At 39.1% G+C, this 19,201-nt stretch overlaps 1 protein-coding gene across 1 annotated transcript in view; it reads right to left on the bottom strand.

Annotated features, from left to right (window-relative positions):
* Window positions 1–19,201, bottom strand: part of ETNK1 (ethanolamine kinase 1) — a 49,930-nt gene that overhangs the window by 19,933 nt on the left and 10,796 nt on the right. Inside the window, exons 2-3 of the mRNA XM_054989294.1 lie at window positions 2,527–2,786; window positions 254–394 (exon numbers count right to left, since the gene is read on the bottom strand). Coding sequence (XP_054845269.1) covers window positions 254–394; window positions 2,527–2,786 — 401 coding nt within the window. The remainder of the gene's footprint in view (window positions 1–253; window positions 395–2,526; window positions 2,787–19,201) is intronic.

Here is a 19,201-nt window from a genome sequence, read left to right as displayed (position 1 = left end):
TACAGAAATGAATGCTCTGTTTCTATACTGAAGATGTGATATTCAATAAGCTTTTGCAAACACTATTAGAAAACTTTCCAAGTTACATGCAACTTCCAACTGATACTTTTGCTTGGGATTTAAATTATTACCGACTTACATTTCCCAGCGGAAAACGGGTAAGAAAAGCTTATTATTCCTTCACCGCAACAGGTTTTCTCCCCATTCATTTAGAGCTGCACAATAAGTTTCAGAAGATGGTTTAAACACTTACCTTTTGTGCAATTCCTCATCAGCAAATTCCTTTGGTATGAGAGAGAAATATTTCCCCATCTTCAGCCACAGGTTAGACTTGGGAATCCATCCATTGTGAGCATGAATGGCATGTATTTTAGCAAGCTGCCTGGCTATCAGCCTGTAAGAAATTCAAGTTTATATAAAGTTTTGTTGTAATAATGTACACAAATAGCTGGGCTTTAAGCAATCTCTACTGAGAAATCTAAACTTAGCACGCTTTTCAGGCAAATACTATTGCCTTTAACCATCAGCAACCTTAAAAGATACTTGTCTTGTTCTTTATCTCTTGCAGTTTTAAGAATCCAGCATGGAAGAGAGCTAAATAGTTCACCGACTTGGAGACAACCTTAGAACATGACAAGAATGGAAAGTGTATTCCAATTCCAATTGGAATATAAAAAGGAAATTGACTGTAATGAGCATAATATTGACTTCTAATCCAATAAAAAAATTTTATATAAAAAAAAAAGAATGGAAAGTGTAGAACCAGGTTCAATGAGACAGAGTGTAATTTTTCTCTCACAATCAGGAATCAACACTAGGACAGCACAGGCATTCAGCTATAACAAAAATGTATGTAAATAAAAAGAAAGCTATCAAATTGCTTATCAAAAGTAGAATGACACTTTGAAACATCTTGAAGAGATGGGGAAACTGGCAGTAATATGGTTAACAACTTCAACAAGATAGCCTACTAGAACATGTATCTGAGGAGCAAAAGCCAAAGATGGGGGTGAGGGTGGGGACATAACCTTTATTGTGCTTCCACATTCCTAGGTTTATTCCAAATTAATCTCTGGAGTGCAAGAGACAACTATAAAGAAAAGAGTCTAACGCAATGGAATAAATTATTTACACATTATACATATGGTATACATTGATGCATATGTGTTTGAAGGAAGACAGGAGGTCCTCAGCAGTGTTTATAAGAAGTTCCAGGAAATGGGGCGGGAAAGGGGGGAGAGAAAAGAAGAGTTTACGGGCTGTATTTTAGGAAATCAAACAACATTCTGTTCTCCTTCCTTTTATCCTCACAACCCCCAATGAGGTAATTTAGGCTACAAGAGTGACTGGTCCGCAGTTACCAAGTAAACATCATGCCAGAATTTGAATCTGGGTCTCCCGGATCTTAGTCCAGCATTCTAATCGCTACATCTACTATGCTATCATCAGGTCCAGCACAAAAGTACGCGGGAAGACAATGAAGAAATCTTAGGTGGAGCAGGTTCATGGAGTACTTGCAAAGCACAGGCAAGGACATTATGCTAGAAGTGAATCAGAGTAACAAAAAGAACCACTGTGAAATACAGCACTTCACAAATGAATCAGAATCGTAGGGTTAAAAGGGACCTCATCTAGTCCAACTCCCTGCACAGTGCAGGCAATTCACAACTACCTCCCCACCACCACTCCCCCAGTGACCTCTGCTCCATGCCCAGAGGATGGTAAAACACTTCCAGAATCCCTGGCCGAAGTGGCCTGGGGAAAATTGCTTCCCGATCCGAAAGCTGTGATTGGCATTACCCTGGATGCGTAAGAAGGAGCCACGAGAACTAAGCACTGATGTAACCCAAAATGTGATGAACACAAAATGAGAATAGTATGGTATACAAAATATTATTATTTATTATTAACAGTGTTGTTATTAGCAGTACAAAAATATAACAATTTCAATCCAGTATACAGAAATAATTAAGGAAGGATTATCAGTTGAAACACTTCTGAGTTTGCACAGTATTGCAAGCAAGCAGAGAGACGGGGCTTCCGGTTGACTGTCACGTTTTGGCAATTCAGTCCTTTCCTCAATAAAAGAAACTGGCAAAGCATCAGACACACAATCAAGGTCAAATATTCTCTCCAAACCAAACAATGAAATTTACTATGTCGACGTGCTCTCAAAATCTCTAATGATGTGAATCGGAAGCCCCAGAAGGGACTGGAGGAGGAGACTGACAGAGTTTGAGCAGAAGAACTGAATGCTTTGGCAGGCTGCAGAATCCTGGGCAGTGACAGCACAAGGGAAGGCAATAAGGACAGAGAGGAAGTGCTTGGGCCTCCCCCTCTCCAAGATATTTATTCGCCCACATAAAACTATTCTCTCTCTGAACATGGGACATGATTTCCCAAAAAGCACCATGCAATCTGTAAGGTGACGACGAGTACTATGTCTGGAGACTAGTCTAAAATCCAAGGGGGGAAAGGAAATACAACGTAACAAAAAATTAAATTCAGCAGAGCCAAAAGGCTTACCGGAATATCTCTGGGTTGCAAACATGCTCCGGATCCAGCGCTTCTCCTGGCATGAACTCATAGCACAGGCCATTAATGAAAGTACAATAGAGCTGCGGTGCACAACCATGGGCTTGCAACACGCGGAAGCTTTTTACTTCCTCCTCTCGATCAACTAACAGCTCCGTCTTATTTCCATAAATTCTAACAAGGACCACATCATCCATTCTTTCACCCACATAACAGCCGATAAGCTTATTGGTAATTCCATCTGTAAATATCTGGAAAGCAAAAGCAATGCAGATGTTAGGATTTTCACACATTTAATAACAACAACAACAACATTTAATTTATATACTGCCCCTTCAGGACAACTTAATGCCCACTCAGAGCGGTTTACGAAGTGTGTTATTATTATCCTCACAACAATCACTCTGTGAGGTGGGTTGAGCTGCGAGAGTGGAGGAACGGGGAATCAAACCTGGTTCTCCAGATTAGAGCTCTTAACCATTACACCAAACAGTCCAGAATGCTTAGCAGGAGCACTTTCACAAGTAATTCCTCCTCAACTGGAAATATTAGAAAATCTCCCAAATCATCTGATGCATGCACTTTTAAAAAAACAATAATTACGTGAGAATGTGCTTCAAGGCACATTGGTTGCATATAATCAGCAGTACCAACACTCGGACAGCCTATCAGTTAAATCAAGTTATTATGAGCAACATCAATACAGCCCAGATTAGACATGAGCACTACTAAGTATTTGCACCTATGTACAGTATGTAATAAACAGAAGAGAACAAATGGTCCCGAGTGGGAGACAGACAACTGCAATTGTACCAGTCTACCGTTATCAGAGTGCTACAGAAAAAAAGGAGACACGCAAGCTATGAATCCAGCAAATTACGTGCAAAGATAAATGGGCTATTTCAAAGTGAATGCTGGGGGAAGGCGTATTAAGATGCAGAAATGATTCCTAGTTTACAGCACAGCACATTAGGGTAGAAAACAGACACTTAACTAATCTAGCTTTGGAATGCAAGCAGGGCTTGGAAATACAAGTCATGGCAATCACTGTTTTAGAAAGATATGCCAAATTAGGTCACAGACACTAATTTTTGCTTCCTAAGTGAGACCTTTTCCTCAAACCTGCTCATAGGGATCCCATTCCCCCAGTGGGGGCGGGGGACCCCCACTTACACCTTCCACCCCACGCCACTACTCACCTGGCTTGTGGGGGAAAGGGCGCAGGAACAAGCCTCCCAAGTATGCTCTCAGGGGCGGTGCGATGATGTCACTCCCAGGATTGATGTCACTGTGTCGCTCCAAGAGCGTGCACTTTGCAGCAGGCCAATCTGGGCCCAAAACATGCCAAATTGGGCCCATTAGAGGCCCAAATCAGCCTGTTGCAAAGTGCACGCATGCTCCTGCATCTGTGTGATGTCGTCACCCAGAAGTGACACCATCGCATGAGCGCGGGGCCATGTGTGCTTTGCGTAAAAGAGTGAAGTGTGCTGGGGCCCAAAGAAAGGGAAGTGCCAGGTCTCCAGCCTCCCACTGGGACTGTAAGGGGACCTGGAAACCCTACCTGCTCATAATACATTTATTTATTTAGTTCATTTATATCCCTCTTTTCTCCCCAATGGAGACTCAAAGACCCAATGGAGATCATTTTCCTCTCTTCCGTTCTATTCCTCACAACAACCCTGTAGGTTAGCTAGGTTGAGAGTATGATACTGTCCCAAGGTCATCCAGTAAGAGGGGGATTTAAACTGGGTCTCCCAGATCCTAGTCCAACACTCTAACCTCTGTAAGCTTTTAAGAATAGTTAATGCTGCACAATATTTTTTCATTTGTGCATATATAAACATTTACAAAATTCTACAGACCGACTGCGAGAAGTTACTCTTACAAAAAGCCCTTCATTTGTCATTCCCTGACTGCATTCAACAACAAATCTACAGTTCCCATCACATTTTAATATACTATTCCTTTTCTGGGACAAGCAAAAACCATGTTGAGAGAAATTTTAGACTTGATCCTAATTGTTCTTACTTTCATTGTAACCTCATTAGTGCTAATAGACACTTATGGATACAAGGAAATTATATCCCAGAGATCCAATAATTTAGACTGTGACCTCCCCACCACCAGCACAATGCATTTTTATCATGCTGTGATTAATAATTCCTTTCATTCACACATCTTTTAGAGTATAGCATTTCAAAACCTGTCACTACCTGTCATAACTCAAAGGTCAAAATTTTAGAACTAAGAAGTTAGTAGTATAAATCACTGAACCATTCTTAACCTAAAGATAAAAGTGATGGTAAACTAAAATCATCAACTTGACACTAAAATCAGCCTTCTTATGCCAGATAGCCTCCAGCTCACTAACACCAATTTAAGTATGCTCTGGGTAAAAAGCTCAAATATTAGAAACCCAGTAATCTGGTTTCTGTCTTAGGTAAAGCTGCGGGAAAGCAATATTAAATATAATAAACTGTTTCTTTCTGGGCCTTCCCCATCTCTATCCTTGAGAAAGCTTGTCATCCTCTTCTGTGTGACTTCTAAAGCGAGACAGAGTGTGCCAAAACCTCTGCTGATGGAGAGATACCTCAGCTGGATTATTCAAAGAATAACCTTTCCTACAAAAGAAGCTAAGAGCAGTTTATTAATTAGGACTGGACTGGAATAAGAGTAATCCCTCTTTTAATTAGAACTTAAAGGGAGCCATCCTAAGCAGGATTACTCCAAATAAAGCCTCAAGTTCAGTGGAGTTTACTCCTAGGAAAGGGTCCTTAGCACTGCAACCTAAGTCATCTAATGAAACACACGGGCAGGAGGTTCAGGGCCTAAAGTACTTTTCAGACATCCATTGACTTTATTACATAATGTGATGACTGCTGGTAGCGTCACATTTTTTCAGAGGATTAAAAGTGCAGGAGTATGACCATGAGTTGTTATTAGCAGGGATCACCAAAAATGAAATTTCTGTTCAGAGTAGTATACCTTTGAGAAGCAGATGTTGCAAACAGACGAGGGGCAGGAATTGCTCACGCAACTGCCTTGTAAATCTCCCAGGTTTCCTGGCTGTTCCTTGTTGGGCATAGAACACTGGACTAGACAGCCCACTGGTTGGATACAGCAAGCAACATTTATTTGTCTTAAAACAGTAAAGAAAGAGGACCAATAAACTGAAGCCCAATCCACAGTAAAACTGAGGTCCTATTGGTGGTAAGGCCAATTAAGCAGTCTGCTGATTCTCCCCCTTAAGGAGTAAGTATGGCAGTTGGGAGTGCTTTTCAGTCCAGTGCTTCAAGGTCAGCACAATTCTCTGTAGCTGCCTTTAACCAGCTCCAGCTGCTCTCCCCAGCAGTGATACATGATTTGGCCAGCTATCCAGACCCTGAATATATCCAGGTCAAATGAATGCAACATGCTCTGCCTGGGACTGCTTTTGATGGCTTCTGGGAAGCTTCCATGGGTTCAAAATGCAGTGGCTAGGCTGCTACCAGGAAAAAGTTACAGTGACCGTATTTCACTAGTTTTTAAAGCTCTAGTTTTAAAGTTAGCTTGTTTTAGGGCACAATCCAAAGTGCTAGTTATCATCCATATACATGAAAGGCAAGGGAAAATGCCAATGGTGCAATGGTAAAATGAAAAATCAAGGGATAGTAAAAAAAAAAAAAAGCAGGCAGGTTTGTCAGGGGACTGGAAACCTGATATAAAGGGGAAATGAATAAAAAAAATATTAAATCAATCAAAATACAAGATTTGAAAGATATTGCTTTTATATGTTTCAGATCCCCCGATGAAGCTGTGTGCGGAAAAATGCAGGGGCTTTAGTATCCATTCAATACATTTTCATTTCCCCACTACATGATTATCATTTGGCCTTGCCTTTTTTCATCTTGGTGACTGGTACAGCCCTCATTTCCCTATCATCTATATAGCTCATCCTTTATGAACTTTCCAAGTAAGATATTCTTCAGAGGCCTGCTCTATGTTCTCCTCCCAATTTTACAAGCTTTGCAGATTAACAAAGGCAGGTTTTTTTTCCTGTAATGACAGCCAAGCTTTAAAACTTCATCTCTTAAACAAGCCAGCGTGATGAATTTATTTTTAACATTTGTTTTATATGCTGTCCTTCAGGGCAACTTAATGCCACACTCAGAGCAGTTTAAAAAGTGTATTATTATTATCTTCACAATAATCACCCTGTGAAGTGGGTGGGGCTGAGAGAGTTGTGACTGACCCAAGGTCACCTAACTGGCTTCAAGCCGAGGAGTTGGGAATCAAACCTGGCTCTCCAGATTACAGTCCTGATGTTCTTAACCACTACACCAAACCAGTTACCTGAGATTTCAGGTAACAGGCAAAGACATTTTTCTTTTCCAAAGTCCTTTAGAGCCACACCCCCTATTTTATTAACTGTTTCAGATAATCTTGCAATAGGTTAAATAATGTTTTTGGCCGTTTTATGTTTAAGAATTCCTAACTCTATATCCAATACTATTTTAAATGGTTGTATTGTACTTGTTTGCTGTTTTTATTCTTTTCTTGTTTTATTCCTTATTTTCTAATTTTTTTTTGCTTTAAACTGCCTTGGAAATGTTTATAAGGTGAAAATATTTTAAATAAATAGTTCCCTCACTGCAAATTTCCGATTCCTTTTACAAACAATCAACTTTGGATTGCAACTTGCACCAAGGGACAAATGTCTATCATGTCATGAACTCATACAAGGAAGTGTTCAGATAACTGCATTCACAAGAACGGTACAGATTTAGTGTGCTCTCATCCCGCCCCAACACATATGTAGCAGTGTTTCCTTTGGCCATAAAGAATATTCAGCTAATTCACACATAATATTACATTGGGACAAAAGATTAACGCTTTTTTGTTTGGTCTTTGCTTCAGGCCACCCTGTTAACTTGATGTATTTGACTTTTGGTTTCTGGAAAAACAGTAACCGCCAGGGGACTATAGCTATGGTATTCATACTATATACTAAATCTGACAAAAAGAGTTGGTTTCCCCTTCACGGTCTGATTTCAGTGCTATCAGGTAACTTGAATAAGTGATTTCATGCTTGAGAATAATTATTCTTCCAGAACCTATGAAAAGATGCCCAAAACCCATATGCACTGACAACTACAAGACAAAAGCATCTCTGGGAATTCTTGTTTATATAGTACTAGTATACACTATGCGTTCCAGGGTAACATAAGATCGGACACCAGGATAAAAGCACACTTTAATTAAGACGGGGGAAGGCAGAAGCAAGGGTGAGGGGGAAGGAATGAGAATGCGCAGGGTATCAAGCAATAAACTTAATCGTGCAGTTACATCTGATCAAAACAAGAAGGTGGAACGATTTTGGCAGAATAACATTCCATACAGGCAAGAGGAGTGAGACGCATCTGTCAAAGGCCTAAAAGAAGGCTGTGGTAATCAATATGGGAGACAATTACAACATAATACCAGCATTTTAGCCAGGGGGATGGAAAGGAGGAGCAATATTTTTGCATTATGATACAAAGACAGGTGATGCAACTTGACAAGAAGTTCAATACTGAAAGGAAAAGGAGGAATGAAACAACTGACCCATGTGTATGAGACAGGATGGATGGCGCCATGCAATCTGCTTCTGCAAATCCCTATATATTGGTTTCTCATCCCCTTCTATTTGCAGGCCAATCTTCTTGTCTTTACCTTTAAACTTTCTACGGCTTTCCTTCTGTTTCACTTAAACCTGGATAAATCTCTGCTCAAAAATGACTGGGCCTCTGGAATCTGGAGACAACACGTACAACACACTGGCTCAAAGAGGTTGAACATTCTTGAGGTTTGTATTTATCAGGTTTTATTAATTGGAAAGTATCCATATGAACGTGAGAATCTGAACATGATACTTTGAGATGTGAAGTCTATCTGCTCTTTGTATCCATGACTTGCAAAATCTGCCAGAGATTATTTAACTCAAAGGATGCTATTATTTATAAATGGCTTGTTGCTTTCAAGAGGGTACACTCAGACCTTTAACTGCATATAAGGATGGTGAAGGAACTCTTGGCCTGTATTTGATCTATTAGCTTAGGGTAAGTTCTGTAATTTAAAGAATCCAACAAGTAAGAAAGGCCTTGACCTGGATAACCCAGGTGACCTGATCTCATCGATCTCAGAAGCTATGCAGTATCAGCCCCGGTTAGTAACTGGATGGGAGGCCTCCAGCGAAGGCCAGGGTTGCAGAGGTAGGCAATGGCAATCCACCTGTTAGTCTCCTGCCATAAAAACCCCACCGGGGTCGCCATAAGTCAACTCTGATTTGAGGGCACTCTCCACCACCGCCAATGGTTAAGAAAGACATATGCACAATTAATTTGTCAAAGTTGCCTCTCCCAATTCTTCTCCTCTCTGCTACTTTATTACCTTGTCTCTCCTTTAGACTATAAGCTAGGACAAGTATTTGCCCTTTGGCAAATGTCATATACAATAATGGCTCTATAACACACATGTACATTTTATCTGGACAGCCACCTGGACAGGTAGTGTTCATCCAAGATAAGACTAAAAAGTCCAAGGTAAGACTAAAAAGCATCCAACAAGCTTAGCATCTAACCACTTCAAAAAAACCAACAGGTCTATTTTGTTCTGTTACAGGCCACAAATATGGGGGTGGGGTAAAATCACGTATGTTATAAAGGAACACAAGACCAAGTGTGGCTGAGTCTGACAGAATCTTTAGAAGATTCTGGAAATCATATTTAAAGTAAACCATTTCTAAAGCTTGGTAGCCATTTGTATGTTTTGCTAAAGGCAGGCAACTTTCAGCAATTTTGAAATCCCACTAGCTTAATTTTGGCCATGTAGAATTAATTTCTTTGTAATTGCATACTTTGGACAGCAGAGGCTGCTATAGCACTTTGCTTTCGATAACTGGTCCTAGAGCCTTCTTTTGCTGCTTCATATATAGAAGAAAGCTGCCAGAAGGTAAAAAAGGTCTTGGACACAGATGTTGGGAAACTGGAGAAGGTGGTGGCAACAATGTACTCTAGGCAAAACTATAACTAAGATACTTCAGCTTGTAGTACTGTGTACATTCTTCAAGCAGTATCAATATCCAACAACTGAAAGAGGCCAATTTATAACAACAACGTTCGATTTATATACCACCCTTCAGGATGACTTAACACCCACTCAGAGTGGTTTACAAAGTATGCTATTATTATCCCCACAACAAAACACCCTGTGAGGTAGGTAGGGCTCAGAGAGCTCCTAGAAGCTGTGACCCAAAGTCACCCAGCTGGTTTCAAGCGGAGGAGTGGGGAATCAAACCCGATTCTCCAGATTAGAGTCCTACGCTCTTAACCACTACACCAAACTAGCTCAGACCCAAAACAAGTCATTACACAAGTTATACCACTAACAAAGCTAGTGCTTCTTCACAATGCAGGCCCCCAATTTTATGTGTGTTTTTTCTAAATTGCTTTACTGGAAAGGTCAGTTTCTCAACACTTTTTACTGGAAGTATTAGAACAGCAGGATTTTAATCCAGTGGCTCCTTAGAGACCAACAAGATTTTCAGGGTATAAGCTTTGAAGACTCAAATCGCCCTTCTTCAGATACTTTCTTTGTATCTGAAGAAGGAAGCTTTGACTCCCAAAAGCTTTTACCCTGAACATCTTGCTGAGCTCTAAGGCACCACTGGACTCAAATCGTGCTGTACTACAGCAGACCAACATGATAGCTACCTGAAACTACCAGAAGCATTCATACTTAAATTTAAGAGAAATAGCTATGTTAGTCTGTTCGGGAAAAGAACAAGCAGATACAATTTTATTCCAGTGCAAGCTGTCAGACTATATAGCTCCTTCCTCCAGTGCAATAAACAGATGCTTACTATGTCAAAAATTTTCCAGGGTCCATTAAAAATTTAACAGTAAAAGGCAATACGCAACTGTGCAAAATTCAAATCAAGGAAAGTATAGAGACCATTCACTAGTTATGCTAAGCTAGGTAACACACTCATAATGGGTAGGGTTCACCAGGTTTTTCTAAGGTAGTTAACATCTTTAAAAAGTCAGAAATCTCAAATCTTCATTCAAATCAGGTGGCAGTTGTGTGAAACCTCAATTCAGCAGTTTCATCCTGGAATCTCCTTCCGGAATTCTTTGTTGGAGAACTGTTACTTCCAAGTTAAAACAAGACAATCCTGGCAGACTGAAATTCTTTCCCATTGTTGTGGTTTTTAATATTAGATTTGTATCCATGTATTATTTTATGTAGGAACTGACCTATCTGTCCAATGTAGAGAGGGAAAAGGGCTGTGTTGACACATTACACCGAAAGATGAGCAAGTGGATCAGCCCAAGACAGCACAGCCAACATTATTACATCTTGAGAGACAGGACATAACCGAAACAGCTTCTTACCAACCACAGTGGGCCACCTAACAGAGACTCAAGCCCAAGGGGCTGGACCCTTTGTGGCTATATCCATGTGTATATCTGCTATTTAAATAGCTTCTGGTTCTAGAAATGAAGTTCTCTGAACTTTTATGTACTTGCTTGGTTTGTCCTCTAACGACTTTTATTTTTGGCTTGATAAATATTTCCTGAGTGAATATATTGCCTAGGGATTAATCTATTCAAAATAGTTGGTCTCAAATAAGTTTTGCCCTTTTCCCAACAGTCTTGATGCTTAAATACATTTGAACAAACAGTACAGTCTGTTGACAAATTAAATGATCTGTTGACTTTTATATTGTTCTTTTCCAGACACAATATTCACTTCTCATGTTATCAGCTTCTCATATTTCTGTGCATGTATTTATTTTAAAAAAATACCAACCTAAGTTTCTACAAATAACTGGTACCCAATACAGGCAGCATCAATAAAAATGGTACAAAACATATAGATTAGGTAAAGCAGATTGTACAATTTGGATATATTGGTATAAAGTCAACACTGTTATTGAAAAGTAAAGTATAAGGTAATGAGATGCAGAAGGGATATAAGAATTTCTTCTTTCTTCTTGTTCAAGGAATAGAAATAGATTAAAATCTTTTATAGTACATTATATTTATATTAAAGGTCATGCTAATCAGTTACTTCAAGAAATAAGCAGTGATATTACTAATAATTGTTATTGTTAAAAATGGAAAAGATAACATGGAGTAGTAATTAAATAATGTGGTTTTTCTTTTATTATTATTATTATTATTATGAAATAATAAGCAGGAATAGGTTTGAATGTTGTTTGTGTAGTCAGATGGGAAAATATATACTATTTAGGCTAAATAACTATATTAATTTCTATTTTAATATTGATAAAGGTTTTGTTTTTTGAACTCCATTTTAGTAATCCTTGTAGCACATAGTTTTATATTTGCCTTGATTTCCCCCCTTCTTCCCCCCTTATCTTCTGTACCCCTTTTTGCTTTAATAAAATAAAAATTAAAAAAATAAAAAATGTTACAAAACACAATGCTTAAAAACACTTCAAATAGCCTTAAGGGAAAAACCTTTTAAAACCAATGTATTCATAGGGCAATCATCTTGAAGAGCCAAAGAGCCTTCTAAAGAGTTGTGTCTTACAGGTCCTCCAAAACTCCAAGATAGGTGTACATCATTTAACTTCCTCTAGAAGGCTGTTCCCCACAACAGAGAAGCCACTAGAAAAGCTTGCCAGCAGCAGCGGCAGAATAGAGCCTTGCACTGCAGTGTTCAGAACAGGCATTGCCAAGCTGAGTAAAGCTACTGCATGAACCAGGAGAGGTGTTCGTTTAGTTTGCTCACGCAGCTGTAGCTCTTTGCATGCATGTGCTATTATTACGTGGTTTCCATATCTATTACAACTTTCAAGAATGGCTCAGTTTCTACATAATTAAGTTCTACATAGGAAAACAATAGTATTTAGAATAGGCCGGGGCCCCATGCGTTGTTTTTATGGTCATACCATGCGCACCTGGTCCATATTGTAATATAATGCATTGCATAGTGCTTCTAGTATAATTTCCTTTTTAAAAAGCAAAGCATAGCCTCAGCCATTCTGGCAGCTAAGTCCACTAGAAAGATGTGACACAGGCTTGCTAAGAACTTTGCTAAACTGAAGTCTTCCTGAGGAATTTTCCCCCATGGTTCTTTCAAGGTTATAAAATTTTCAATTAAATGAACTATTGCTCTTTAGTGGGACTGAATATTGAATATTTTCAGCATAGCTTTCTAATTTCTCAGGGTCTTGTGAGCTGTATATTAAGCAATGACCACTTGAAAGATTTTGGTTATTCCCTTCATGGATTATCTGGCAAGTTCATCCATACCAGAGCTTTTAAAGAAGAACTAGTAAAAGTCTAGAAAACCTGACTGACACAAATTTACTAATATGAGCTTGAGTTCCTGCCTGTCATAAAATGATGGAATCACACAACTATTGCTCTGCTAAATATTTTTTAAAGTTGTATTCTCATTCCAAGCTGAATTTTCAAATGTAGACGAACCCTTTGCTTTACAAACTTGGATGCTTCCTCACATTTCCACTTGACGATCAGCAACTCTCCTACCCATAATCCCTGGAGGCTACTCCTTCTCTCTCCAGTGGGGATGGAGTGCCCACCATCCTCAATTCTGTCTCCTGTCTCCTCCTGAGAGCAAAGCAAGAAAGACCTTTTCTTCGTTGAGCTCTTAGGCTGTTTCTTTCCTTACTTACTGGATCTATCTACTCTTCTCTGCTCTACAAAAGGAAGAAAGACTGCTTCTTCTACTACTTCTACTACGTTCATTTTCCCTTTCTCCAAGCCTTATGCTCAGCCACAGCAATGGCCTCAGTGGTTTCCTTGCCTGCTCTATAAGATGCTGCAGGAGAGGGAAGAAACAGAGGCAGGTACCCCCCATCAGCAAGGCAAAAGGGTCACACAAACCTGAGCCTCTTACCACCCTTCAAAAAGTCATAAACAAGCTCAAGGGGGGAAAAGGCAGAATTGATTTGTGTAGCCCGGATTTGACCACAGAGACCCTGCTACTCAAGTCTCCAAGCTGCATCAACCCACCCTCCATGGAGACTGCCTGTCTTCCCAGACATGCTGACCCAAGGCCCAATACATCATTCAAATCCCAAGTGGCTCAATCTAACTACATGGAGTTTAAATGGTAAATTCTGATGGACGATGTATTCTCTGAACAAGTGGCTTCTACTATGTTAGCATCCAGAATGAAGTCTACATCTAGGATATATGACTGTTCCTTGAAAGCATATGTTAGGTGGCGAGACACAAGGGCTACAGCCCAGTAGTCAAACTTAGCATGGGGCACTGTCCTCCTTCCAGGACAGATTCTCAAGGTCTAAGATGCTGCACACACGAATACCTCCTTTGGCATCCATCTTGTCTCTAGTGGAAGGATACCCAGCTTCTCATCATCACAGGATCAAGTTGTTTCTAAAGAGGGCTGGCCTTATTTCTTCTGTTCCCCACCCGCCATTTCCATGGAGACGATATGTGTTCTTACAAGACTTAAGATCTTTTTGTGCCTCTTAAGGAGATTCTGACAAAGTTCGTTACTCTCAACGTGCATTTACTAGTGGCAGTAACTTCAGCCACTGGAGTGTCAGAATCAGGAGCACTGTCTATAGGCAAAGGATACTGGTTTTTTTACAAGGACAAAGCGGTTCTTTGTACTGATCCTACTTTTACGCCATAAGTCAATTTGGTCTTCCATTGTTTTCAAGACATCAGCCTACCCTCTTTCTGACCTAAACCTTCTCACCCAAAGAAAAAGAAACAGCACTCCTTAGACGAGCACATCGTATCAGGCACCCTGACACTTTCAGGACTGTTTGTGGCTTAATATTCAGTAGTGAGAGGGGACTGTATTAAGTCAACCCTATGGAGGTGAATTGCCAAGTATAGCTCTGGCACATTCTTCTCAAAGTCTCAAAGAGCCACTAGGCATCACAGTTCGCTCATTCAGAAGTGCAGCCACTCCAACCTTCAATATCTGTAAAGCTGGTATGCGAGCATCTGCCTCCACATATGTCACACATTATAGAAGAGATTCTGTAGCAGCATTTGGACAGCAAGTTCTCTAGCAAGTTGTCTAGTTCCACTGCTTTTCTGACTGGCTGGCGTTCTTCTTCCCTCCCTACTCATGCAAGTACTGCTTCGTAATGTCCCAATCACCAGAGTATCTCACTCTTTCAAAGTCAAAATGAAACACTGAATTTATCTTGCAGGTTCCTTTTACTTGAAGAGAACACTTTAGAGCTAACCTGGTTTTAGTGTGTGTGTGTGGGGGGGGTGTCACTTCAAAGAATGTGGGTCTCTCGGTGAGGGGGTCATTGCCAGTCCAGGTTTCTCACAAACTATTCCAAGTTGTAACTGTCTATCTTCTACATTCTGTAACCCTTGCACGTTCAATATGCTCTGTTTGTGAGTACTGTCTCCCACAAGTTATGGGTCATTTTGGATAGGGCACACTTTGTAATAAGCCACATTAGCTAAAGAAGTCTCTGATCTGAGCATTCCCTCCCCAATGGAGACAAGGAACAATATACTTCCTGCCTCCAAGGATTGTGGATAGGACAGTACCTTTTTATTTATTTATTTATTTATTTTCAGAACAAAGGGGGTACAAAAGAAGAAGGGGGAATAACTGGGTCAGAGGAACATTAAAATTTTGCAGTACAAGAGTTGTTATAATAAAATACAGAGTACACAGAACATACCTTAATCAGAGTTCATCAATAGTATATCTCCTGTTCCAACTCCTGCGTGTCTTCTCCAACTAAATACGATCTTTTCCCTACACAATATTAAATTTTAGATCAACTAAAGGTCAAAACAAGTGGTCTCCCTGTACAATCTAACTGCTATATCTTAATATGGTCCAATGCTTCCATACAGACCGTTTCTATCTAGCTTAACTATTTTGCCACAGTTTCCATATCATGCATTCTATTTCATCACTGATATTTAACCAATTTCCTCTTATCAGAACCTAACCTTATATCCAATCTATAACAATAAATCAGTATACCATCCTATTCTGGTTTCTAAAACTAAAACATTTTATGCATTTTATCTTTTGTAAGCAAAATAATTCCCCATTTCTCTTCGAATTCTTTCATTGGTCTTCTGTTTAAATAGCTTATTAGTTTTGCCATCTCTGCATATTCTGCCATCTTATCTCTCCAGATTTCCTTAGTTGGGCATTCATCTTCCTTCCATCTGGTTGCAAATACCACCCTTGCCACCTTCAATATACATCTAAATAGTTCGTGTAATTTTCTGTCTACATTTTCTGGTAGTATTCCCGACAGCATAGTTTGAGGATTCATGGCGAAACCAAATTTTAAAATCTTTTGCATCTCAGCATGTATTTCTTTCCAAAAGTTTTTGCTTTTGTGGCAAGTCCACCACATGTGATAGAAGGAACCATCTGCTTCATTACATTTCCAACATAACCCCACGTATTTCTTGTCCATTTTCTCAATGTCTTTTGGTGTAATGTTCCATCTAAAAAACATCTTGTACTAATTCTCAGTGTTTGACTTGCCGTAAATTTTATGCCCTTTGTCCAAAGATTCTCCCACTTTATCATACACACTTTAACTTGTTCTGATTCAATATCATATTGAAGTAAAAGTTTATATATTAGACCCAAGATGTGTTCTTTTTTCTGCATGATTAATTTCTCAAAGTCAGTAAGATAACTTAGTTGTCCTCTGAGTTCCTTCTGGGCTTCTTGTATTCTGGAAACTGCCTGAAAATATACCAGCCATTGTATTTTCTTTCCTTCATCTTGAATTTCTTGACATGTTTTTATCTTTCCTTGAGAGTTTATCATATCTTGGTACGTTATAAAATCATTATCTCTTCTCTGATTCTTATCACAAAAGGCATCAATTTGTGAAAATAGTGGCGATATCAGCGGGCTTATTCTTCTTCTAACCAAATCCCAAATTTGAATGAGGCTGCCTCTTATAACATGACTTTCTTGTTTCTTTCTTGATCTTTTTGCCACCCATAGGAGGTTGTGTAGTTCGTCTGTCAAGTCCGCCGCTTCTAGTCGTATTAGTCTATCTTTGAGGTTTCTTATCCAGTCTATAATCCAATTTAGACCAGCTGCTTCATAATATAATTTAATATTTGGGACTGCCAATCCTCCTCTGGAAGTTTCATCTTGTAATACCTTGAATCTTACTCTTGGTTTTTTACTGTTCCAGATAAATGGATTAATTTCTTATCTTTTATGATAATTGGTAACATTTGAAACAAAAAATTAATTTTCGGTAGAACGTTCATTTTAATCGCTGAAATCCTTCCAATCCAAGACAAATTTAATTTGGACCATCTTTTTGAATTCTACTCCACAATGTCTCATAATTATCTCTAAACAGAGTGTCTTTATGTCTTGTTAGATAGATGCCCAAGTATGTCACTGGGTTTGCTGCTATCTCACATCCTGATACTTCCTGATGTTTTCCTTCCTCATGCTTTGTTAAAAGTTTAGGGATAATTTTTGGTTTTTTATTCATTTGGAATCCTGAATATTCGCCGAACTTCAAAAGCTGTTCCATCACATCCTGTATTGTCTCCTGCGGGTTCAAAATTGTCAATACCACATCTTCTGCATAGCATTTCAGCTTAAATTCTTCATTGTCCACTTTTAGGCCTTTAATTTTAGGGTCTTGTCTTATTTTGGAAGCAAGAATTTCCACTGCCAGTATAAATAGTTGTGGTGACAACTGGCATCCTTGTCTAGTACCCTTTTTCTATTTGCAATGTCAATACTCCATTGATTAAAATCTTCGCTTTTTGCTTTGCATAAATTCCTTTTATCCAATTTTCAAACTTAGGGCCAACACTTAAATTTTGTATTATTTTTTGCAAAAAGGTCCAAGAGAGATTATCAAATGCTTTTTCAGCGTCCAGAAAGACAAATGCAAATTTATGTCCTTTCTTCTCCACTAGCTCTATTACATCAATTACAAATTGGATGTTTTCTTTCATATATCTCTTCGGCACAAAGCCCGTCTGATCAGTATGTATTATGTTCAATATGCTTCTGAGTCTTTCTGCTAAGATAGAGGTAAATAATTTGTAATCCACGTTCAGCAACAAAATTGGTCTGTATGATTGCGGCAGCATCGGGTCGTTTCCGTCTGGACCGGGTGCATTATCTTTTTTCAAACTTTTTATCATTTGTGAGATCTCTTGTATTGTTATATTACAATTCAGAACTTCTTTGTCTTCTAATTTAAACTTTGGGAGTATCATTTCTTTAATATAATCTTCAAATCCTTGTTCCACAGGGGATTCCTTTTTATGTAGTTCAAAAAATAGGATGTAAAAAATTTATGTATTTCTTTTTCTACATGGGTGATTCCATCTTGCCTTCTAACTACTGCTATCCTTCTCCTCTCAGTTGCTCTTCTTAGACGATAGGCCAGAAAACAACCTGGTTTGTTTGCATGTTCAAATTATTTCTGCTTCATAAAGCTTAATTTCTTCAATTTGTAAAAAATTCGTTGATTTCTTAATTGCTTAATTTCAGTGAATATTGTCTTATTGAGTGATTTTTTTATGCTGTCCTTCCAGTTGTTGAATTTTTGCTACGATTTTATCCATCTGCTTTGTTTTCGCCTTCCTTTTTTTTGATGTCAAGGCTATTAGGTTTTCTCTCATAAAAGCTTTACTTGATTCCCATACTGTGGTAATGGAGACATCATTAGTGCACAAGATTCTGAAAAACTCTTCTAAATCTTTCTTGCACTTCTTAACAATATCATCTTGTAATAATATGTTATTGTTCAGCCTCCATCTTCTATTCTTACACTCTTCTTGCCACTCTATCAGCAGGGAATTGTGGTCTGCATAAATTTTCGGTTTTATCTCTACTTTGTTTAAATTCATTAATGCGGTTCTGGACATCCAACACATATCTATCCTCGAGTATGTCTGATGTCTATCTGAGAAGAAGGTATAATTCCTGATTTTGGGATTCAAAGTTCACCACGCCTCCGTCAAATGTAACGTTTTCATATAGTACAACACATTTTTGGGTAAAATCAAAAAGAGTCCAGTAGCACCTTTAAGACTAACCAATTTTATTATAGCATAAGCTTTCGAGAATCAAGTTCTCTTCATCAGATGCCTGATCAAAACTGGGCAGATACAGAAGAGGAGGGGGAAAGAGAGAGAAAAGGGAGGGGTCATAAATCACAAGAAGGCAGAATGCAATTAGCATAGAGGCAATCAAAACATTCCTTTGCTTGGAAATGTAAACATCTCCTTTTGGTGTGCAGTCAGTTTGTAGCAGTGAAGGTGTCCAATTCCTATGTAGTATAAGCCTTCGGTAACCACAGCTCTCCCTGCCAGTTGCATCTGACAAAGAGAACTGTGGTCCCCGAAAGCCCACACCAGGCGTCACTGGGCTCCCCCAGATCACGCCTCTGTAAAGAGAATCTGTTACCTGTGGTAATGTGATAACCATTCATAGTCTCTATTCAGTCCCCGCTTGACAGAGTCAAATTTGCATATGAATTCCAATTCAGCAGCTTCCCGTTGGATTTTGTTTTTGAAAGGTTTCTGTTGAACCACAGCGACCTTTAAGTCTTTGGTGGAATGTCCTGGTAGATTGAAGTGTTCTCCCACTGGTTTTTGGACATTTCCATTTCTAATGTCAGATT

Source organism: Eublepharis macularius, chromosome 9 (genome assembly GCF_028583425.1).
Source record: "Eublepharis macularius isolate TG4126 chromosome 9, MPM_Emac_v1.0, whole genome shotgun sequence".
Taxonomy (NCBI): domain Eukaryota; kingdom Metazoa; phylum Chordata; class Lepidosauria; order Squamata; family Eublepharidae; genus Eublepharis; species Eublepharis macularius.
Note: the sequence above shows the minus strand (reverse complement) of the source record. Positions and strands in the feature narration are given on the sequence as shown.